This window comes from Eleutherodactylus coqui, chromosome 4 (genome assembly GCF_035609145.1).
Source record: "Eleutherodactylus coqui strain aEleCoq1 chromosome 4, aEleCoq1.hap1, whole genome shotgun sequence".
Lineage (NCBI taxonomy): Eukaryota > Metazoa > Chordata > Amphibia > Anura > Eleutherodactylidae > Eleutherodactylus > Eleutherodactylus coqui.
Window position 1 is genome coordinate 242,391,933 of NC_089840.1, and position 22,685 is coordinate 242,414,617.

General features: G+C 48.0%; 1 protein-coding gene across 1 annotated transcript in view; it reads right to left on the reverse strand.

The window, feature by feature from the left end:
* LOC136626157 (alpha-2-macroglobulin-like) overlaps positions 1–15,812 on the reverse strand; it is a 119,976-nt gene extending 104,164 nt beyond the window's left edge. Inside the window, exons 1-3 of the mRNA XM_066600964.1 lie at positions 15,726–15,812; positions 8,431–8,614; positions 235–394 (exon numbers count right to left, since the gene is read on the reverse strand). Coding sequence (XP_066457061.1) covers positions 235–394; positions 8,431–8,614; positions 15,726–15,793 — 412 coding nt within the window. The 5' untranslated portion in view covers positions 15,794–15,812. The remainder of the gene's footprint in view (positions 1–234; positions 395–8,430; positions 8,615–15,725) is intronic.
* Positions 15,813–22,685: the final 6,873 nt, after the last annotated feature.

Below are 22,685 nucleotides of genomic sequence, written 5' to 3' on the forward strand. Positions count from 1 at the left end.
ATAATGGCTGGATTCCCATCCACAGATACTCTTCACCACTTCTGAACCTAAGCCTGCACCCACCCAAAAAGAATGAGACCTGAAAAAAGGAACTATCGAGTCCCAGGCTCACCAAAGCCTTGCAGAAAAACACAATTGGAATCTGGACAAAAGGCAAATTTGTGGTCATTAAGGGGTTAGAGTACTTGGAAAATTAATACCCTTAACCTGAATAACTCATCTTCATTCTCTTACCGGTTTGTCCTGGTTTGTATACAGCTTTGTCTGTCTGGACTAGGACCTTGGATATTTGCTTCCTCACAATAACCATACTAGTATTAGTTATAGATTCTTCTGCACTTTTAATAGAAACGGTTACTGTGCTGATCACTCGGTCTTCTTCAGGAGTTGGAACCTGTACAGAAATAAAATTAAACTAGCAACAGAATCTGTATCCATGGGTTAACCATAGCTGATCCATAGAATAGGTCATCAATAATTAATTGCCGGGGACAAGCTATTCGGGATTCCCAGCAATAAGCTGATCACCCGGCCTGCTGTCAGGTTGTATGTGTGTCACAGTGGTCAGCAGAGGAAGTGCCTTAGCTGGCTTCACTCAATTGAAATCAACAGGAGTTGAAGAAGCTATTACACTTCAAGCACTTCCACCTTCAACGCAAGGGATGGCTACGGAAGTGTAATAGCCGCCTTAGTCCCCATTGACTTCAAGCTAGGGCACTTCTGCTGCCATTTCCTATGATGCACTGATAGTGGGCAGAAGGATCAGATCATTGCCGGGGATTCTGAGCAGAGGTTCCCTGGTGATTAGCTATTGATGACAAGTGTTACTCATCTTGATCAGCCAGGTGCTGATTTTTGCTAAAAAGGAGAAAGGACAAGTGTGTTGGCTCATCATTACTAGATTTCTAGGTTTGATTCTGATCTTGACGGGATGTGAACCTGGGACTCCACTACTACAAGAGAGCAGTGGTAGCAACTGGACTGCTGCCACTGTCCCTAATACCATTGCTCTTTTTCACGGAGACCAAATTAGAGATTTCTACTACTATTAGAGATGAGCGAACACCAAAATGTTCGGGTGTTCGTTATTCGGAACGAACTTCCCGCGATGCTCGAGGGTTCGTTTCGAACAACGAACCCCATTGAAGTCAATGGGCGACCAGAGCATTTTTGTATTTCGCCGATGCTCGCTAAGGTTTTCATGTGTGAAAATCTGGGCAATTCAAGAAAGTGATGGGAACGACACAGAAACGGATAGGGCAGGCGAGGGGCTACATGTTGGGCTGCATCTCAAGTTCACAGGTCCCACTATTAAGCCACAATACCGGCAAGAGTGCCCCCCCCCCTCCCAACAACTTTTACTTCTGAAAAGCCCTCATTAGCATGGCATACCTTTGCTAAGCACCACACTACCTCCAACAAAGCACAATCACTGCCTGCATGACACTCCACTGACACTTCTCCTGGGTTACATGCTGCCCAACCGCACCCCCTCCCCCCCACAGCACACACCAAAGTGTCCCTGGGCAGCCTTCAGCTGCCCTCATGCCACACCACGCTCATGTCTATTTAGAATTGCGTCTGCCATGACGAGGGACCGCAGGCACACACTGCAGAGGTTGGCACGGCTAGGCAGCGACCCTCTTTAAAAGTGGCGGAGCGATAGCCCACAATGCTGTACAGAAGCAATGAGAAATAGAATCCTGTGCCACCGCCATCAGGAGCTGCACACGTGGGCATAGCAATGGGGAACCTATGTGCCACACACTATTCATTCTGTCAAGGTGTCTGCATGCCCCAGTCAGACCGGGCTTTTTAATTCATAGACACAGGCAGGTACAACTCCCTATTGTGAAGTCCCTGTCGACCCACAGCATGGGTGGCTCCCTGGAACCCACCGGCGGTACACAGAAATATCCCATTGCATTGCCCAACACAGCTGAGGTAGTAATGTCGTGCTTAATGCAGGTGGGCTTCGGCCCACACTGCATGCCCCAGTCTGACTGGGGTTCTTTATAAGTGTACAGATGTAGTAAAAACTCCGTGTGCACCTACAGCATGGGTGGGTGCCAGGAAGCCACCGGTGGTACATAGAAATATCCCATTGCATTGCCCAACACAGCTGAGGTAGTAATGTCGTGCGTAATACAGGTGGGCTTCGGCCCACACTGCATGCCCCAGTCTGACCGGGGTTCTTTACAAGTGGACACATGTAGGTTAAACTCCCTGTGGACCCACTGCCTGGGTGGGTGCCAGGAAGCCACCGGCGGTACATAGAAATATCCCATTGCATTGCCCAACACAACTGAGGTAGTAATGTCGTGCGTAACACAGGTGGGCTTCGGCCCACACTGCATGCCCCAGTCAGACTGGGGTTCTTTAGAAGTGGACACATGTATTAAAAACTCCGTGTGCACCTACAGCATGGGTGGCTCCCTGGAACCCACCGGCGGTACATAAAAATATCCCATTGCATTGCCCAACACAGCTGAGGTAACGTCAGCTGTAATGCAGGTGGGCTAAAAATTAATTTGATTACACTGTAGGCGAGGGCCCACAAAAATTGCTGTATCAACAGTACTAATGTACATCCCAAAAATTGGCCATGGCCAGCCAAGAGGGCAGGTGAAACCCATTAACCGCTTTGGTTAATGTGGCTTAAGTGGTAACTAGGCCTGGAGGCAGCCCAGTGTAACGAAAAATTGGTTCAAGTTAAAGTTCCAACGCTTTTAAGCGCATTGAAACTTATAAAAATTGTTCAGAAAAATTATTTGAGTGAGCCTTGTGGCCCTAAGAAAAATTGCCCGTTCAGCGTGATTACGTGAGGTTTCAGGAGGAGGAGCAGGAGGAGGAGGAGGAATATTAGACACAGATTGATGAAGCAGAAATGTCCCCGTTTTGGATGGTGAGAGAGAACGTAGCTTCCATCCGCGGGTGCAGCCTACGTATTGCTTAGGTATCGCTGCTGTCCGCTGGTGGAGAACAGAAGTCTGGCGAAATCCAGCCTTTGTTCATCTTGATGAGTGTTAGCCTGTCGGCACTGTCGGTTGACAAGCGGCTACGCTTATCTGTGATGATTCCCCCAGCCGCACTAAACACCCTCTCCGACAAGACGCTAGCCGCAGGACAAGCAAGCACCTCCAGGGCATACAGCGCTAATTCAGGCCACGTGTCCTGCTTCGACACCCAGTAGTTGTAGGGGGCAGAGGCGTCACCAAGGATGGTCGTGCGATCCGCTACGTACTCCCTCACCATCCTTTTACAGTGCTCCCGCCGACTCAGCCGTGACTGGGAAGCGGTGACACAGTCTTGGTGGGGAGCCATAAAGCTGGCCAGGCCCTTAAAGACTGTTGCACTGCCTGGGATGTACATGCTGCTCGATCTACGCACATCCCCTGCTACCTTGCCCTCGGTACTGCGCCTTCTGCCACTAGCGCTGTCGGCTGGGAATTTTACCATCAGCTTGTCCGCAAGGGTCCTGTGGTATAGCAACACTCTCGAACCCCTTTCCTCTTCGGGAATCAGAGTGGGCAGGTTCTCCTTATACCGTGGATCGAGCAGTGTGTACACCCAGTAATCCGTCGTGGCCAGAATGCGTGCAACGCGAGGGTCACGAGAAAGGCATCCTAACATGAAGTCAGCCATGTGTGCCAGGGTACCTTTACGCAACACATGGCTGTCGTCACTAGGAAGATCACTTTCAGGATCCTCCTCCTCCTCCTCCTCCTCCTCAGGCCATACACGCTGAAAGGATGACAGGCAATCAGCCGGTGTACCGTCAGCAGCGGCCCAAGCTGTCTCTTCCCCCTCCTCCTCATCCTCCTCATGCTCCTCCTCCTTCTGTACGCGCTGAGAAATAGACAGGAGGGTGCCCTGACTATCCAGCGGCATACTGTCTTCCCCCGCCCCCGTTTCCGAGCGCAAAGCAGCTGCCTTTATGGTTTGCAGGGAATTTCTCAAGATGCATAGCAGAGGAATGGTGACGCTAATGATTGTAGCATCGCCGCTCACCACCTGGGTAGACTCCTCAAAATTACCAAGGACATGGCAGATGTCTGCCAACCAGGCCCACTCTTCTGAAAGGAATTGAGGAGGCTGACTCCCACTGCGCCGCCCATGTTGGAGTTGGTATTCGACTATAGCTCTACGTTGTTCATAGAGCCTGGCCAACATGTGGAGCGTAGAGTTCCACCGTGTGGGCACGTCGCACAGCAGTCGGTGCACTGGCAGCTTAAAGTGATGTTGCAGGGTGCGCAGGGTGGCAGCGTCCGTGTGGGACTTGCGAAAATGTGCACAGAGCCGGCGCGCCTTTACGAGCAGGTCTGACAAGCGTGGGTAGCTTTTCAGAAAGCGCTGAACCACCAAATTAAAGACGTGGGCCAGGCATGGCACGTGCGTGAGGCTGCCGAGCTGCAGAGCCGCCACCAGGTTACGGCCGTTGTCACACACGACCATGCCCGGTTGGAGGCTCAGCGGCGCAAGCCAGCGGTCGGTCTGCTGTGTCAGACCCTGCAGCAGTTCGTGGGCCGTGTGCCTCTTATCGCCTAAGCTGAGTAGTTTCAGCACGGCCTGCTGACGCTTGCCCACCGCTGTGCTGCCACACCGCGCGACACCGACTGCTGGCGACATGCTGCTGCTAACACATCTTGATTGCGAGACAGAGGAGGAGGAGGAGGAGGAGGAGGGTGCTTTAGTGGAGGAAACATTCACCTCCGCAGATACCACCACCGAGCTGGGGCCCGCAATTCTGGGGGTGGGTAGGACGTGAGCGGTCCCAGGCTCTGACTCGGTCCCAGCCTCCACTAAATTCACCCAATGTGCCGTCAGGGAGATGTAGTGGCCCTGCCCGCCTGTGCTTGTCCACGTGTCCGTAGTTAAGTGGACCGTGGCAGTAACCGCGTTGGTGAGGGCGCGTACAATGTTGCGGGAGACGTGGTCGTGCAGGGCTGGGACGGCACATCGGGAAAAGTAGTGGCGACTGGGAACTGAGTAGCGCGGGGCCGCCGCCTCCATGATACTTTTGAAGGACTCCGTTTCCACAACCCTATACGGCAGCATCTCAAGGCTGATGAATTTTGCTATGCGGACGGTTAACGTTTGAGCGTGCGGGTGCGTGGTGGCGTACTTGCGCTTGCGCTCCAACAGTTGCGCAAGCGACGGCTGGACGGTGCGCTGAACTACACTGCTGGATGGGGCCGAGGACAGCGGAGGTGAGGGTGTGGGTGCAGGCCAGGAGACGGTAGTGCCTGTGTCCTGAGAGGGGGGTTGCATCTCAGTGGCAGGTTGGGGCACAGGGGGAGAGGCAGGGGTGCAAACCGGAGGCGCTGAACGGCCTTCGTCCCACCTTGCGGGGTGCTTGGCCATCATATGTCTGCGCATGGTGGTGGTGGTGAGGCTGTTGGTGTTGGCTCCCCGGCTGAGCTTTGCGCGACAAAGGTTGCACACCACTGTTCGTCGGTCGTCAGGCGTCTCTGTGAAAAACTGCCAGACCTTAGAGCACCTCGGCCTCTGCAGGGTGGCATGGCGCGAGGGGGCGCTTTGGGAAACACTTGGTGGATTATTCGGTCTGGCCCTGCCTCTACCCCTGGCCACCGCACTGCCTCTTGCAACCTGCCCTGCTGATGCCCTTGACTCCCCCTCTGAAGACCTGTCCTCCTGAGTAAGCGTTGCACACCAGGTGGGGTCAGTCACCTCATCGTCCTGCTGCTCTTCCTCCGAATCCTCTGTGCGCTGCTCCCTCGGACTTACTGCCCTTACTACTACCTCACTGCAAGACAACTGTGTCTGATCGTCATCGTCCTCCTCACCCACAGAAAGTTGTTGAGACAGTTGGCGGAAGTCCCCAGCCTCTTCCCCCGGACCCCGGGAACTTTCGAATGGTTGGGCATCAGTGACGATAAACTCCTCTGGTGGGAGAGGAACCGCTGCTGCCCAATCTAAGCAGGGGCCCGAGAACAGTTCCTGGGAGTGTTCCCGCTCCTGAGCAGCTGTTATTGTAGTGGAGTGAGGCGGCTGGGAGGAAGGAGGAGCAGCAGACAGAGGATTCGGATTGGCAGCAGTGGACGGCGCAGAACTGCGGGTAGACGATAGGTTGCTCGAAGCACTTTCTGCCATCCAGGACAGGACCTGCTCACACTGCTCATTTTCTAATAACCGTCTCCCGCGTGGACCCATTAATTGGGCGATGAATGTGGGGACGCCAGAAACGTGCCTCTCTCCTAATCGCACAGCAGTCGGCTGCGACACACCTGGATCAGGAGCTTGGCCTGTGCCCACACCCTGACTTGGCCCTCCGCGTCCTCGGCCGCGTCCACGTCCTCTAGGCCTACCCCTACCCCTCAGCATGCTGTATTACCAGTGATTTGATTTCACAGGCAGGAAATAAATTGGCGCAAGACTGCAGGCCAAATATAATTTTTTCCCTTTTTTGAAAACGAAAGGCCCCACTGCCTCTAGTGAATGAATAATCTAAGTTTAATAACTGTGCTGTTTTCCTGCTAATGTGTCACAGAACGTGAGGGTAGCAGAGTTATTAACTGTGGCAGAGCAGGTATTTTTTTTCCCAATTAAGGAAAGCAAATGGCGAAGCCAGGAGTAAAACGTAGCTGGGTGCGTATGATTTTTAAAGGTGTCACACGCAGCCGACACGTGTCCACCGCCCTTAGGACGGACAGAGGCCGGACAAATAGAATTATTTTCCGTTTTTTGGCACCAAATGGCAGCACTGCGTATATTCTATGAACATGAGAAGTTTAATAACTGTGCTGTGTCCCTGCTAATGTGTCACAGAACGTGAGGGTAGCAGAGTTATTAACTGTGGCAGAGCAGGTATTTTTTTTCCCAATTAAGGAAAGCAAATGGCGAAGCCAGGAGTAAAACGTAGCTGGGTGCGTATGATTTTTAAAGGTGTCACACGCAGCCGACACGTGTCCACCGCCCTTAGGACGGACAGAGGCCGGACAAATAGAATTATTTTCCGTTTTTTGGCACCAAAAGGCAGCACTGCGTATATTCTATGAACATGAGAAGTTTAATAACTGTGCTGTGTCCCTGCTAATGTGTCACAGAACGTGAGGGTAGCAGAGTTATTAACTGTGGCAGAGCAGGTATTTTTTTTCCCAATTAAGGAAAGCAAATGGCGAAGCCAGGAGTAAAACGTAGCTGGGTGCGTATGATTTTTAAAGGTGTCACACGCAGCTCACACGTGTCCACCGCCCTTAGGACGGACAGAGGCCGGACAAATAGAATTATTTTCCGTTTTTTGGCACCAAAAGGCAGCACTGCGTATATTCTATGAACATGAGAAGTTTAATAACTGTGCTGTGTCCCTGCTAATGTGTCACAGAACGTGAGGGTAGCAGAGTTATTAACTGTGGCAGAGCAGGTATTTTTTTTCCCAATTAAGGAAAGCAAATGGCGAAGCCAGGAGTAAAACGTAGCTGGGTGCGTATGATTTTTAAACGTTGCACACGCAGCCGACACGTGTCCACCGCCCTTAGGACGGACAGAGGCCGGACAAATAGAATTATTTTCACTTGTTTTACAAGCAAAAGGCAGCACTGCATATATTCAATGAATAATAACTGTGTTGTGGCCCTGCCTATACAATTCTTTCCCTGCAGTATCAATGGAGGGTGCAATGCTCTGCAGAAGCGATTTTGAGAAGCAAAAAAAAATGCAGCACAGCTAACAGCAGCCTGGACAGTACTGCACATGGATAAATATGGCCCTAGAAAGGACCGTTGAGGTTCTTGAAGGCTACACTCACTCCTAACACTCTCCCTGCCTATGCAGCACTTCTGTCCCTAATGCCAGGTGCAACGGTCTGCAGAGGCGATTTTGAGAAAAAAAAAATTGCCACTGCTAACAGCAGCCAACACACAGCTATCAGTGGCCCTAATAAGGACCTTTGGGGGGTCTTGAAGCCTACACTAACTACCAATTCTTTCCCTACAGCAGCTCCGGTACAAACAGCACTGTCCCTCATCTAAATCACACGGCATCTGAGGCGAACCGCGGGAGGGGCCGACTTTTATGTTCGGGTGACACCTGATCTTCCCAGCCACTCACAGCAGGGGGGTGGTATAGGGCTGGAACGTCACAGGGGGAAGTTGTAATGCCTTCCCTGTCTTTCAATTGGCCAGAAAAGCGCGCTAACGTCTCAGGGAAGGAAGTGAAAATAACCAGAACACCGCATGGTGTTCGTTACGAATAACGAACATCCCGAACACCCTAATATTCGCACGAATATCAAGCTCGGAAGAACACGTTCGCTCATCTCTAACTACTATTGATTTTAACGGAAGTTGGAATTGGGAGTTCCGATTCACAATTATTACCTATCGTGTGGATAGGTCATCAATGGTGTTTGCTAGAAAACCCTTTTCAGATAAAGAGAAAAGTGACAATAGTCCATTATGGTCTTTTTACCTGCAGGTTGAGGCAGGTGAATATGGAGCCTTCTTGGAAGTTCTTATCTATGAGTGTCACATTCTTATCACCCAAATTTAGTGATATTTTCACATTGCTTTCTCCTTGAGCTCCCTCCAATTGCAAACAGATCTTTTCAAGATGTTGAGCCCGCATCTCTGAGGGGAAGATGATTGCATAGTGCCTGAGGAGGATAAAATGGAGAAACAAAAACATAGCACCACTCTGTAGGTGTACATGAAAACAAAGCACATCTTGTTCCAAAGTGACACTGCTTTCTATCGTCCACACACCCCATAGTGTATTGAGGAACCATGAGAGTCATGCAGCAAAAAACAGAATGGAGCTCTACTACAACTAACTTTAACAGCAAGGAAGTTCAGCACATGAAGAGTTTCTGATGTTCTAAAGTCCACTTAGTTCCCTGTGCAATTTCCAACTTTTCTTGGTCTTTCAGATATCTGCATTAGAGTTGAGCGTGCACCAAAATGCTTGGGTGCTCGTTACTCGAGCCGAACTTTTTGTAATGCTCGAGAGCTCGTTTCGAGTAAAGAACCCCATTAAAGTCAATGGGAGACTCAAGCATTTTTCAAGGTGACCCATGCTCTGCATAGGGGAGGGTGTGTGATTCACCTGAAAACATCAGAAAGTGATGCAAACACCACAGAAATGGATAGGGAACAGCGGGAGCAGCATGCATGGATGCATCTGAGGCTCCCAGGTCACACTATTAAGCCACATTGTGGGCAAGAGCCTGGTGGTCACCCCCCTAACAATTTAGTTGGGCCAGACCATAATCAGCAAGGCACATGTGCTGGCACATCTTAGCTAAGCACCACACTAGGTGGAACGAAGGCCAATCACTGCCTGCGGGTGACATCACTGCCTCTTCTCCTGTGTTAATTGCTGGCATTGCTGTCCAATCTTCCCCAGGACGCAGGCACGAGCCTGCGTCCACAGCGTACTGAAATTTTTCCTAGCACAGCATCCAGCTGTCACCATCCCAGACGGGGTAAGGCGCACCCTTTCACCTACTTCAGTAGTCCACAGCGGACTGAAATTTTTCCCAGTGCAGCGTTCAGCTGTCCTCATGCTACATGGTCGCTTGATATCCACACAACTCTCATGTCTATTTATAAGTGCGTATTGGATGAGGAGGAACAGGAGACACACTGCAGAGGGTTGGCAGGGCCTGACAGCGACCCTCTTTGAAATTGTGGGCAATAGCCCACAATGCTGATGGGAATTGCTGATAAATTAACGTATGATCATAATACTAATCCCATGCCACCTCCATCACAAAATATCATGAGCCACAAACATGGGCATAAAGGGAACTCAGATGCCAGTACTTCTACACATCTCCACAATTCAACAACCCATTCTAAAACGAGAAGATTTTTTTACCCAGAGTGAAGGTGAACCCTTGAAAAATTTGTTTACCAAGAGTATAGGTGCACCCTTGAAAGATTTGTTTACCAAGGGTGCAGGTAAAAACCTGAAAGATTTTTTGAGCAACAGCTCGTACTTGCTTAATGCGATTCGGGTGGCGGTCCACTGACAGGCAAGCTACCGCCTGTTCCAGCCCCTGACTTTCCCCGAGGGGCTTGTTAACCAGTGCCCCAGGGAAAGACAGCATGAACTGTAAAGAAATTAGTGGCTAAAGATGGTTACCGCGCTGGGATACATTTCCGTACGCCGTGTGACCCTTTTAAAATTGTGCTTCATAGCTGACAAATCACAGACAAATTAATGTATGATTGTAAGTGTCATCCCATGCCACCTCCGTTGCAGCATTTCATTAGCCACAAACGCCAGCATAGGGGGGACTCAGAGGCCAGTACTTCTACATTTTAATGAATAAAACAACCCATTTTAAAAAGAAGACATTCTTTTACCAAGATTGCGGGTGAGAACCTGAAAGATTTTTTGAGCGAGAGTGCAGGGTATTTGTTTACCAAGAGTATAGGTGAACCCATAAAAGATTTGTTTACCAAGACTATAGGCGAATCCCTGAAAGATTTGTGTACCAAGAGTATAGGTGTACCCCTGAAAGATTTGTTTACCCAGAGTGCAGGTAAACCTCTGAAATATTTTTTTTAACATAGAGCTCGTACTTGCTTAATGGGATCCAGGTAGCGGTCCACCGACAGGCAAGCTACCGCCTGTCCCAGCCCCTGCCTCTCCCCGAGGGGTTTTTTAACCAGTTCCCCAAGGAAAGACAGCATGTACTATGAGGAAATTAGAGTGGCCAAACCAAGACAATTCATTCAGTCTTGTTATATAGTGCGGATCAAGAGGACACACACTAAGGGTAGCTTCACGCCAGCGTGTTTTTGTGCGTGCATACTCACGCACAAAATCACGCTTCTATTTAAACCAATACATTCCCTATGGTGTGTGCACATGTCCGTGTTGTACAGGTGTGTGCCTGTAAAGATAGAACATGCGTGCACCACAGTGAATGCACGCATTGCTTTCAATGGAGCCACAGCACCCCTGAATTGTTTTTCAGGGAAGAGCTTTACATATAAGCTCTTCTACTAAAAAACAATAATTTTAGTGTAAAAAAAAATAAAAATTAAAAGAAAAAATTACCTGTCTGCCGCTACCATGTCCCGGCGGGAATGAAGAACACATCTGCCGCATGCAGCAGATGATTCCTTTATCCCCACAAGGAAAAAGAATTCCCTGCTGCACCTGCCACATCTGTGATAGATGCAGCAAAGGAATTCTTTATCCCTGCAAGGAATACAGAATTCCCTACCACAGCTGTCACAGATGACAGCTGCAGTAGGGGATCCAGCTGCCGGCGTCCTGCAATTGTTTTTCAGGGAAGGGCTTTAAATATAAGCCCTTCCATAAAAAACAAGAAAATGGTATTTAAAATAAAAAAAAAAAAAAGAATACTCACCTTTCTTCAGCTGCCGGGGCTCAGCTGCATCCAGCTGGCTCTTCTCCCTGCACTGCTCTCAGTAGTATTCAGCAGACAGGGATTTAAAATCCCTGGCTGCTGAATGGGCTGCCTCTGATTCGCTGAGCACTGTGACCAATCAGAGGCAGCTCTCAGCTATTGAAGGACAGCTGAGAGCTGCCTCTGATTGGTCCCTGTGCTCAGCCAATCAGAGGCAGCACTCACCCATTCATGAATTCATGGTTTAAATGAGGTATTAGAGAAAATCTAATGACATCTCATTTAAAAAAATATATATATTTATTTATTTTTCTTCTTTCCTCTTTTCTCCTTCTATAAATATAGAGGTATAAAATTTATATTTTATTATTTCTAACTTTATTGAAGAATAGTTTTATTCTAGGTATGTTTTAAAGCATTTTATATATAATTTTTTTTAACCACCTTGTAAGTAATTTGTTATAATCCTGGTTGTTAGGTATGTTTTCCCAAAAAAATTTTTCAAATGTATGTATGACTCTTATTGTTGTTGATATCATTAATGAGAAGATATGTGTAGTAATGATGTGAAGCCGTGGGGATGGCATGACAGTCCTTTTGATTTTAAACGGAGCTGAATAGCTATCCGGTAAGCGTATAGAAGTATAAGACGATAATGGAACGCATTATGCGTTCCACCCATTGAGAACTCTAGTCACATGATTTGAGTCACATGGTTAGGTCTTGTGATCGAATACTCCTCCCTAAGGGGAGGACACACAAACCGGAGGGCGGATGGTGTCTGCAATGAGCACCACACATGTAAGTCCATTTTATGATATCTTATGTATATATAAGATAGTTTGTAACATGTATGTATATTTTCTTGCTTGAAAAAGGCGTGATTCTATACGCTGAAACGCGTAGCATTAATAATTTTACCATTTATTAGTTGGCTTTGTTTATGTCAGATTCTTCACCAAAATTTTGAAAACAATTCTTGATTCACAATATCACATTTAGGCCTCCTTCCCACGAGCGTGACGGGGTCCGCCGCGTAATATTACGCAGTGAAGCCCGTCACGGCGCCCCCCAGAGCCCCTATACTTACCTGCGGGGGATAGCGTGAAATCGCTTCCCCGCCCACCACCGCCGCGTCACCGCCCGTCACCGCCCACCACCGCCGCGTCACCGGCCGTGTCGCGTGCACGGCCGGCCGTGTCACGTGACGCGGCCGGCCGCGTCATTTGGCGTCATATGACGCGCGGCGGTGGGCGGGAAAGCGTTTTTTCACGCTATCTCCCGCTGGTTACAGCGGGAGATAGCGTGAACGGACGGCTTCCATTGACTGCAATGGAAGCCGTCAGTGCGTACAGCCCGTCCTCACCCGCAGAAAATAGAGCATGCTGCGGGTGAGGACGGGAGAAATCGCGGTGCGTAATTCCGCGCTGGAATTACGCATCGTGAGCATTGTGCTATTAGGTTCAATAACCTAATAGCTGCGGGCAACGCAGCGGATTTTCGCCGCGAATTACGCGGCGGAAATCCGTTCGTGGGAAGGAGGCCTTAGACAATGCTTGTTGCCATGAAGCCACTCCCCTATATCCAGTGAGACCACACCCTCATATCCAGTGAAGCCACAACCCTTTTTAGTTATGATAAAAAAATAGTCTGAAAATATCAAAAGCACATCATAAATGTGGTGCAAAATATGTCAGACAATTTTCTGCTGCAGTTTGCAATTAGCAAATCTACTCTGCTATGTACATAAATAATAAAATGGTGTGCACTAATCTTCTTCTTGCATCTGCTGACAGCAAGAATTTTTCTTTTATTTCTCTTTCTCAGGGTATTTGAAGCTACGTATATTGAGCTCTGATTGCTATAAAGATATATTAAGGGGATTTTATGAGACCCCCAAAAGTTTAACTAAAAGTACGGAATTGTTACTTCTTCCACACCCACGAACTGGCGAACTCAGGTGAAACTGCAGAACTATAAAACGACTTTATACTTGCTGACAGGCGAACTCAGATGGCACCTCAGAACTGAGAACTAGACTCCATAATCGCAGACTGACATAAACCAATGATTGACACATGCTCCAAATACTACCTTGCATACCTGCACACATAGCCAGATGGAATGATTATAGAAGGTACGAGGTATTAGTTCATATTTCGGCTGAGATACTTAAGCCCGCGAGCCCACTTAAAAGATTTCACGGGTCCCTACTCTAACAAGACAACTAAATCCAGGAAACCTGCCTGCATGTAGGGCAATCATCCTGGCAAGGGAACCACCCAATCCTAGATGACAAATGATCATCAGCAAGATACAGTTCACACTAAAGGCAAACTGCACAGACACGCAGGAATATGAGACTGATCAAATCAAAACACACACTGAGCATGCCCGCTCACACCACATGTCTGGCCACATGCATAGACATGCAGGAACATACCGGTAACATTGTTCACACTGAACACACTGAACATGCTCATTCGCACCTCATGTCCAGCCACATGCACAGATATGCAGGAACATGACGCTGTTCACATTGAAGATACTGAACAAACAGGGGAAAAGCCAGCACTAGCAGAGGAGCTAATATATATAAGAGCAGCAGACCTAGGTGATTGGCTGTGTGGAGCAATCCACACCCAGCTAGCCCAATCAATCCCATCTGTAGAGCATTGCTGTGGGAAAACCCAAGTAGAACAACAGATCCCAGCAGAACGCTCTAGCAGGGAGTTTATATAATAATAAAATAAACATTATTCATGTGAATGTTTTTACTCTGGTGCTCCAGTTGAAATGAATGGAGCGACCTCTGCTCCTTTCATGCAGGGATTTTCCAGACCCCAGTCTTCGGCTTGGTAGGGGGGCCAGTGGTTGGACCCCTACTGATAATAAACATAGTAACATAACATGTGGCTAGGGAATTACTTGATATCTTGGCACAACTCTTTGCACATGCAAATGACATCAAGTATTAATATGACATGTTTATCTCTGCTTTGAAGTTTGTAATCTCAGATTCAACATTAATACTTTTATCTACTATTTTTTATTAGGGATATAAAAATGACCTGATTTGCTTCTTTTTTTAATCAATTTAAAAGACGCATTTGAGTCCCCATGAAGTGGCAGGTTGACCACCACTGGTCTATAGTAGCGTACTCAGTTTTCATATGTATTCCTTAATTTTACACTAGTCTATAAGTATTAACCACTGAAGGATCAAGCACCGTAAATTTATGTTGCTTGGCCCAGGGCTTCAATCCTGGTTGATGGTCAAAATATTGCACGGGATTAAAACTGCTCCTCATGCAATCAAGCAGGAGCAGGTCAGGTTCTCGGCTGTTACTCACAGGAAAATGCAGAAGCATTTTTTAACAGCTTCTGCCTTCTCTCCTGCAGACCAAATAGTGCTCAGTGAGCACAATGTAGTGAAGAGAGAAAGAAGAAGTATAATTTACACTATTCTACCCGGCAGTAACATGGCCAGCTGATCCAGATCAGCTGTGTTATCGACTACTGTACTTATTGGGGGGATGTTTTTCCCTGCAATGGAGCTCCTATGGATGCCATAGCTGCAGTGGAACAGTTTGAAATTGAAAAAAAAGCTATGTGAATGACCCCCAGAGGTCTTATATGACGTCATGGGAGACCTAAATGTTAAAAAACTAGTAACAAAAATAAAAAAATTGCTAAAATTACAGAATAAAATAAAAATGTATATTTAAAAAATAAAATGACCCATTGCAGACGCAAACCAAAACCGTTGCCATATGCACTATGTAATTGAGGACTCTACAAATTATATATAAAAATGAGGAACCCATTCCTGTACTTTATTTTAGCGCAAATATACCAATTTTTAAAAGAAGCAATTATAAATGTTAGCTTATTTTTTCACATAATTTTTTTTTCTCCATTTTTTAGTTTTAACACTAATAAAACTAAAAAACTGAGAAAAAAATATGTGGAAAAAAAATATATAAATAAAAAGCCCTATACGAAAAAAAATGCAGCAAAAATAATTTTGGCAGTTGAAGAAAAAAATTAGGGCAGTTAAACCACCACATGGATAAAATTCCTAAAAAGTATCTGGTCCTTCAGGACCAAAACACCCCAGTCTTTAAGGGGTTAAAAAATGTAAGTGTTGCAATTAATATTATGAATTCTATTAGAATGAGCAATTCATAGATTATATACATACTGTACGATTTTCCGGTCTTAAAGATTATATTTGCAGGCTTCATTTAATAGTGAGAAAATTATGGGACTTGGGAAATAAATGCTGCTTATATCCCACTCTGAAAATAGTGCTTCCATTGTACTTGTAAGTGTGGTATATTGTATAATTCTTGGACACAGGTTAATCACAGCTACTCACAGTCTTGCTTCCGTTATCCATGAGATTTGCAGTAAGACCAGTCCCACATAGAAGGCACTGGTGACCATAGTGTAGGTCCACAGAAAAGCTGCTGGTGGAGGACTCTACCTTGTAAATCTCTGCCTCAGTTTCTATATAGTTTGCACTGCGGACAGCATGGACATTGTACAGGATAACAAATATTTGTAAAGCACTGGCAGGTCAAGGCTTCAGCGGAACTCCACACAGGTAAACAAAACAAAAAAAGTTCTGAACCAACTCTAAGTTGTTGCCTAATCGTGTAATCACGTGAAATCAAAAGTAAAGCTTTATTTATTTATTTAATTAGCTTATAAAGCAAATAGATATCCTACATGTGCTGACTGTTATCACTGACATTAATTCCCAACCACAAGGGCGCTCACAATATAATTTGATTATCCAGACACACTAGGGCTTGCAGAAGAAGGCCATACTTAGGGCAGCTTCAGACAAGCGTGTTTCAAAATACGCTCGCTCCTGCACAACTTGTTTGCGCAAAGAATGAGTTTATTTTGGCCGCGTGCCTGCGCAAAAACTGTGTGTATTTCCACAGGCACCGCTCATTTACATGGGCGGAGAATTGCCCTGCCCTGATTTAAATGGCTATTTAGCCTAACTAGGTGACGGTGATCCAGATATTCCACTGTCGATTTTGTTTACTATAAGGCCTCCTTCACACGACCATATCTGCCATATAATCAAATGAATGGAGAACTGCTGTGATTGAGTCCTGATCTTAATTAGCATATTTTCAGCTATTCACATGGGGTGCTGTTTTCGGCAAAAAAAGCCTGAGGCAATGAAAAGCATTGATCACTGTAAAATCCTCGGAATGACTAATAATTAGAGATGGGCGAGCACCAAAATGCTCGGGTGCTCGTTGCTCGAGACAAACTTTTTGTAATGCTCGAGAGCTCATTTCGAGTATTGAAGTCAATGGGCGACTCGAGTATTTTTGTATGGGACTGATGCTCCGCATAGGCGATGACTTGTCAAATACCAGAAAACCTCAGAAAATCAGGGAAACACCACAAAAAACGGATATGGAAGGGCAGGGGCAGCATGTATGGCTGCATCAGAGGCTCCCAAGTCCCACTATTAAGCCAAAATGGGGGCAAGAGTCTGGCATCAGCCCTCTAACAATTTACTTCGGACAAACCCTCATTAGCAAGACACATGCGCTGGCACATCTTAGCTAAGCACCACACTACCTGCAACCAAGGACAATCACTTCCTGTGGGTGACACCGCTGCCTATTCTCCTGGGTTACAAGCTGGCATTGCTGTCCAACCCCCCCCGCACGACCCTGCGTCCACAGCGCACACAAAAGTTTCCCTGCGCAGCATTCAGCTGCCTTCCTGCCACACGCTCACTCCATAGCCACACCACCCTCATGTCTATTTATAAGTGTGTACTGGATTAGGAGAAATCGGAGGCGCACACTGCAGAGGGTTGGCAGGGCCAGGCAGAGACCCTCTTTAAAAGTGTGGGTGATAGCCCACAATGCTGTTGAGAATTGATGATAAATTGACGTACAATCATCATTCCAATTGCGTGCCATCTCCGTCACAAAATTGTCAGGAGCCGCAAACGTGGGCATAAAAGAGACTCAGGTGCCAGCACTTCTACACATCTCCACAATGTAGCAATACTCTGTGTGGGAAGCACATGAGCGGGCCCTGGATCAGGCTCGGTCCCAGCCTCCACCCTGAGTGACCCAAGGTGCTGCGAGTTACATAGCAATGGGAAATCCATGTGTCCCCACACAATTAATTCTGTGTAGGTGTCAGATAGCTCACCACCGTAATGGAAAGTCTTTGAGTTCCTTGGGCTCGCCTATGCTGTCGGTGCACAAAGACGGTATTACACAGGAAGAAATCAGAGTGTCCAAACATGGCAGAGTTTCACCCCGCCAAGGACCTCGTCCCACATTTCTACTCTAGTCAGTCAGTGTATTTGTGCCAGACAGGTAAAACACCGCAATGGGAAGTCTTTGTGCACCCACAGCATAGGCAAGCCCCTGGAACCCAAGGAAAGTATTACAATTAAAGAAATCAGAGCGCCCAAACATGGCAAAGTTTCACCCTGCCAAGTGCCTCAGCCTCGGCCCACCTTTCTGCCCTAGTCAGTCAGTGTGTTTGTGCCAGACATGTAAAACACCGCAATGGGAAGTCTTTGTGCACCCACAGCATAGGCCAGCCCAAGGAACTTAAAGATGGTATTACACATGAGGAAAACAGAGTGTCCAAACATGGCAGAGTTTCACCCCACCAAGGACCTCGGCCCACATCTCTACCCTAGTCAGTCAGTGTATTTTTGCCAGAAAGGTAAAACACCACAATGGGAAGTCTTTGTGGACCCACAGCATAGGCGAGCCCCTACAACCCAAGGAAAATATTACACAAAAAGAAATCAGAGTGCCCAAACATGGCAGTTTCACCCTGCCAAGGACCTCGGTCTTGGCTCACACCCTCATTAATCATGGGCATAAAGTGGACTCGGATGCTAGTGCAGCTGGTAACGTCTCATTAATGCAGTAATGCTCCTTTTGTTTGGCCCAAACTACTGTCTCAGATAACTGTGGTAACACGAGAGAAAAAACATGCTGCTCCCCAGATCCCCAGACCCCAAGCAGGAGGATGAGGTCGCATAATAAGGCCGAGAAACCATGACCGAGGTCGGACCTGCAATATTCTGTGTGAGCGGGCTCTGGGTCAGGCTCGGTCCCAGCCTCCACCTTGTGTGACCCAAGGTGCCATGAGTTAAATAGCTATGGAAAATCCATGGGTCCCCACACAGTTCATTCTGTGTAGGTGTCAGATAGCCCAACACCGCAATGGGAAGTCTTTGAGTCCCTTGGGCTCGCCTATGCTGTGGGTGCCCAAAGATGGTATTACATAGGAAGAAATCAAAGTGCCTAAACATGGCAGAGTTTCACCCTGCCAAGGATCTCGACCTTGGCCCACATTTCTGCCCTAGTCAGTCAGTGTATTTGTGCCAGATAGGTAAAACATCGCGATGGGAAGTGTTTGTGCACACACAGCATAGGCAGACCCCAGTAACATTTCTGTAGCAAGAGTATAGGCGGACCCCAGTAGCATTTCTGTAGCCAAAGTATAGCGAACCCCAGTAACATTTCTGTACCGAGAGTATAAGCAGACCCCAGTAACATTTCTGTAGCAAAAGTATAGGCAGACCCCTGTAACATCTCTGTAGCAAGAGTATAGGCGGACCCCAGTAACATTTCTATAGCAAGAGTATAGGCAGACCCCAGTAACATTTCTGTAGCAAAAGTATAGGCGAACTCCTCAAACTATTCAGTAGAAACTGCATAGGTGGACCCCAGTAACATTTCTGTAGCAAGAGTATAGGCGGACCCTAGTAACATTTCTGTAGCGAAACTATAGTCAGACCCCAGTAACATTTCTGTAGCAAGAGTATAGACAGACCCAAGTAACATTTCTGCAGCAAAAGTATAGGTGAACCCATCAAACCATTCAGTAGAAACTGCATAGGTAGACCCCAGTAACATTTCTGTAGCAAGAGTATAGGCGGACCCTAGTAACATTTCTGTAGCAAAAGTATAGGCAGACCCCAGTAACATTTCTGTAGCAAGAGTATAGGCGGACCCCAGTAACATTTCTGTAGCAAGAGTATAGGTGGACCCCTGTAACATTTCTGTAGCAAAAGTATAGGCAAACCCCTCAAACCATTCAGTAGAAACTGCATAGGCGGACCCCAGTAACTTTTCTGTAGCAAAAGTGTAGGCGAACCCCTCAAACCATTCAGTAGAAACTGCATAGGCGGACCCCAGTAACATTTCTGTAGCAAAAGTATAGGCGAACCCCTGTAACATTTCTGTAGCAAGAGTATAGGCGAACCCCTCAAACCATTTAGTAGAAAAGGTATAGGCAGATCGCATTTCTGTAGCAAGAGTATAGGCGGACCCCAGTAACATTTCTGTAGCAAAAGTATAGGCAGGCCCCTGTAGCATTTCTGTAGCAAGAGTGTAGGCAAACCCCTGAAACATTGATGTACCAAGTGTATTTGGTTGCCAAGAGTGTAGGCGAAGGCCGGAAAAATTAGTTATATAACAGCATAGGCGAGGGCCAGAAAAATTGGTGTACCAAGAGTACAAGTGCACCCCTGAAAAATTGCTCAACCGCGAGGGCAGGTGAAACCCATAAACATTTTTTAAAGATACAGCTCGCTGTTGCTTAATTTGTAACAGAGCCTGGAGGCAGCCCTGTGAAAAAAATTGCTTTCTGTTATAAAGTATAATCATTTTTGAAACTTTAAAAAATTGTAAAAAACTTTTAAACAGAGCCTTTAGGGCTGCAGAAAAATTGGCCGTTCAGCGTGATGACATGCTGTTTTAGGAGGAGGAGTAATAATATCCAAGAGTGATTGACAAAGCTAATTCCCCCTTTTTTGTGGTAATAGAGGATGCATTTTTCTCCTGTTGCAGCGAAAAGAATTATTAGGTTCCACTTCTTTCCGCCGGTGGAGAAGAGAATTCTGGGGAAATCCAGCCTTTGTTCATCTTTATGAGTGTAAGCATGTCAGCACTGGCAGTTGACAGGCGGGTACGCTTATCCGTGATGATTCCCCTAGCTGCACTAAACACCCTCTCTGACAAGATGCTAGCGGCAGGGCAGGCCAGCACCTCCAGGGCATACAGCGCAAGTTTGTGCCACGTGTCCAGCTTTGACACCCAATAGTTGTATGGAGCAGAGGCATTATGGAGGATGGTGGTATGATCGGCTACGTACTCCCCCACCATCTTTTTACAGTGCTCCCTCCTACTCAGCCTTGACTGGGGAGTGGTGACACAGTCTTGCTGGGGAGCCATAAAGCTGGCAAAGGCCTTGGAGAGTGTACCCCTGCCAGCGCTGGAATGCTGCCTGATCCCCACTTCCTCCCTGCTACTTGGCCCTCTGAACTGCATCTTCTGCTACAAGCACTGTCAGATGGGAACTTTAGCATCACATTTTCCACCAGGGCCCTGTGGTATTGCATCATTCTCGTACCCCTTTCCCCTTCGGGAACGAGAGTGGAAAGGTTCTCCTTATACTGTGGGTCGAGAAGGGTGTACACCCAGTAATCTGTGTTGGTCAGAATGCGTCTAACGCGAGGGTCACAGGAAAGGCAGCCTAACATGAAGTCAGCCATGTGTGCCAGGGTCCCAGTATGCAACACATCGCTGTCCTGACTAGGAAGATGAATTTCAGGATCCTCCTCCTCTTCAGCCGATGCACGCTGAACAGATGAGAGGCAAGCAGCATGGGTACCCTCTGCAGTGTGGCCAGCTGTCTCTTCCCCCTCCTCCTCCTCCTCCCCCTTCCCCCCCTCCTACTCCTCCAAAATGCGCTGAGATATAGACATGAGGGTGGTCTGGCTATCAAGGGACATACTGTCATCCCCCGTCTCCTGTTCCAACCACAAAGCGTTGGCCTTTATGCGTAGCAGCAAACTTCTCAGCAGGCAAAGCAGCGGGATGGTAACGCTAATGATTGCCCCATCACCGCTCACCATCAGGGTAGACTCCTCAAAGTTTCGGAGGACCTGTCAGATATCTGCCATCCATTCCCACTCCTCAGTAAAGAATTGCGGAGGCTGATTATCACTCCACCGCCCATGTTGCAGCTGGTATTCCACTATTGCTCTACGCTGCTCGTACAGCCTGGCCAAAATGTGCAGCGTAGAATTCCAGCGTGTGGGCACGTCGCACAGCAGTCGGTGCTCTGGCAGCTAAAACTAACGCTGCAGGGTCCTCAGGGTGGCAGCGTCCGTGGTGGACTTGCGGAAATGTACGCAGACGCGGCGCACCTTGCCGAGCAGGTCAGACAATTGGGGGTAGTTTTTCAGAAACCGCTGAACCACCAGATTGAAGATGTGGGCCAGGCATGGCATGTGTGTGAGGCTGCAGAGCCACCACCAGGTTACGGCCGTTGTCACACACGACCATGCCCGGTTGGAGGCTCAGCGGCGAAAGCCAGTGGTCGGTCTGCTCTGTCAGACCCTGCAGCAGCTCGGGGCTGTGTGCCTCTTGTCACCTAAGCTGATTAGTTTCAGCATGGCTTGCTGATGCTTGCCCACCACTGTGCTGCCGTGCCACGCGCTACCGACTGCTGGCGATGTGCTCACACTTCTTACTTGAGATGTAGACGTGGCAGAGGAGGAGGAGGGGGAGGGCTTGGAGGAGGTGGCATAAAACACCACAGATACAAGCGCCGAGGTAGGACCCGCTATTCTGGGTGTGAGTAGGACGTGAGCGGTCCCAGCCTCCACCAAGTTCACCCAATGTGCCGTCAGGGAGATATAGTGGCCCTGCCCGCCAGTACTTGTCCATGTGTCCGTGATTAAGTGGACCTTCTCAGTAACCGCATTGGTGAGGGCACGATTTATGTTGTGGGAGACATGTTGGTATAGGGTTGGGACGGCACACCAGGAAAAATAGTGGCGACTGGGGACCGAGTAGTGCAGGACCGCCGCCGCCATCATGCTTTTTAAAGCCTCCGTTTCCACAAGCCTGTACGGCAGCATCTGCAGGCTGATTAATTTGGCAATGTGCACATTTAAAGCTTGTGCATGCGGATGAGTGGCGGCGTATTTGCACTTTCGCTCCAACGCTTGTGTTATTGACAACTGAACGCTGCGCTGAGAGACATTGCTGGATGTAGTGGAGGACGGTGAAGGTGAGGGTGTGGGTGCAGGCCGAGAGGCACTCGTGCCTGTGTCCTGGGAGGGGGATTGGATCTGTGTGGCAGGTTGGGGCACAGGGGAAGAGGCAGTGGTGTGACCCGGAGGCGGTGAATGGCCTTTGTCCCACCTTGTGCGGTGCTTGGCCATCATATGCCTGCGCATGCTGGTGGTGGTGAGGCTGGTAGTGGTGGCTCCCCGGCAGATCTTGGTGCGACACAGGTTGCACACCACTGT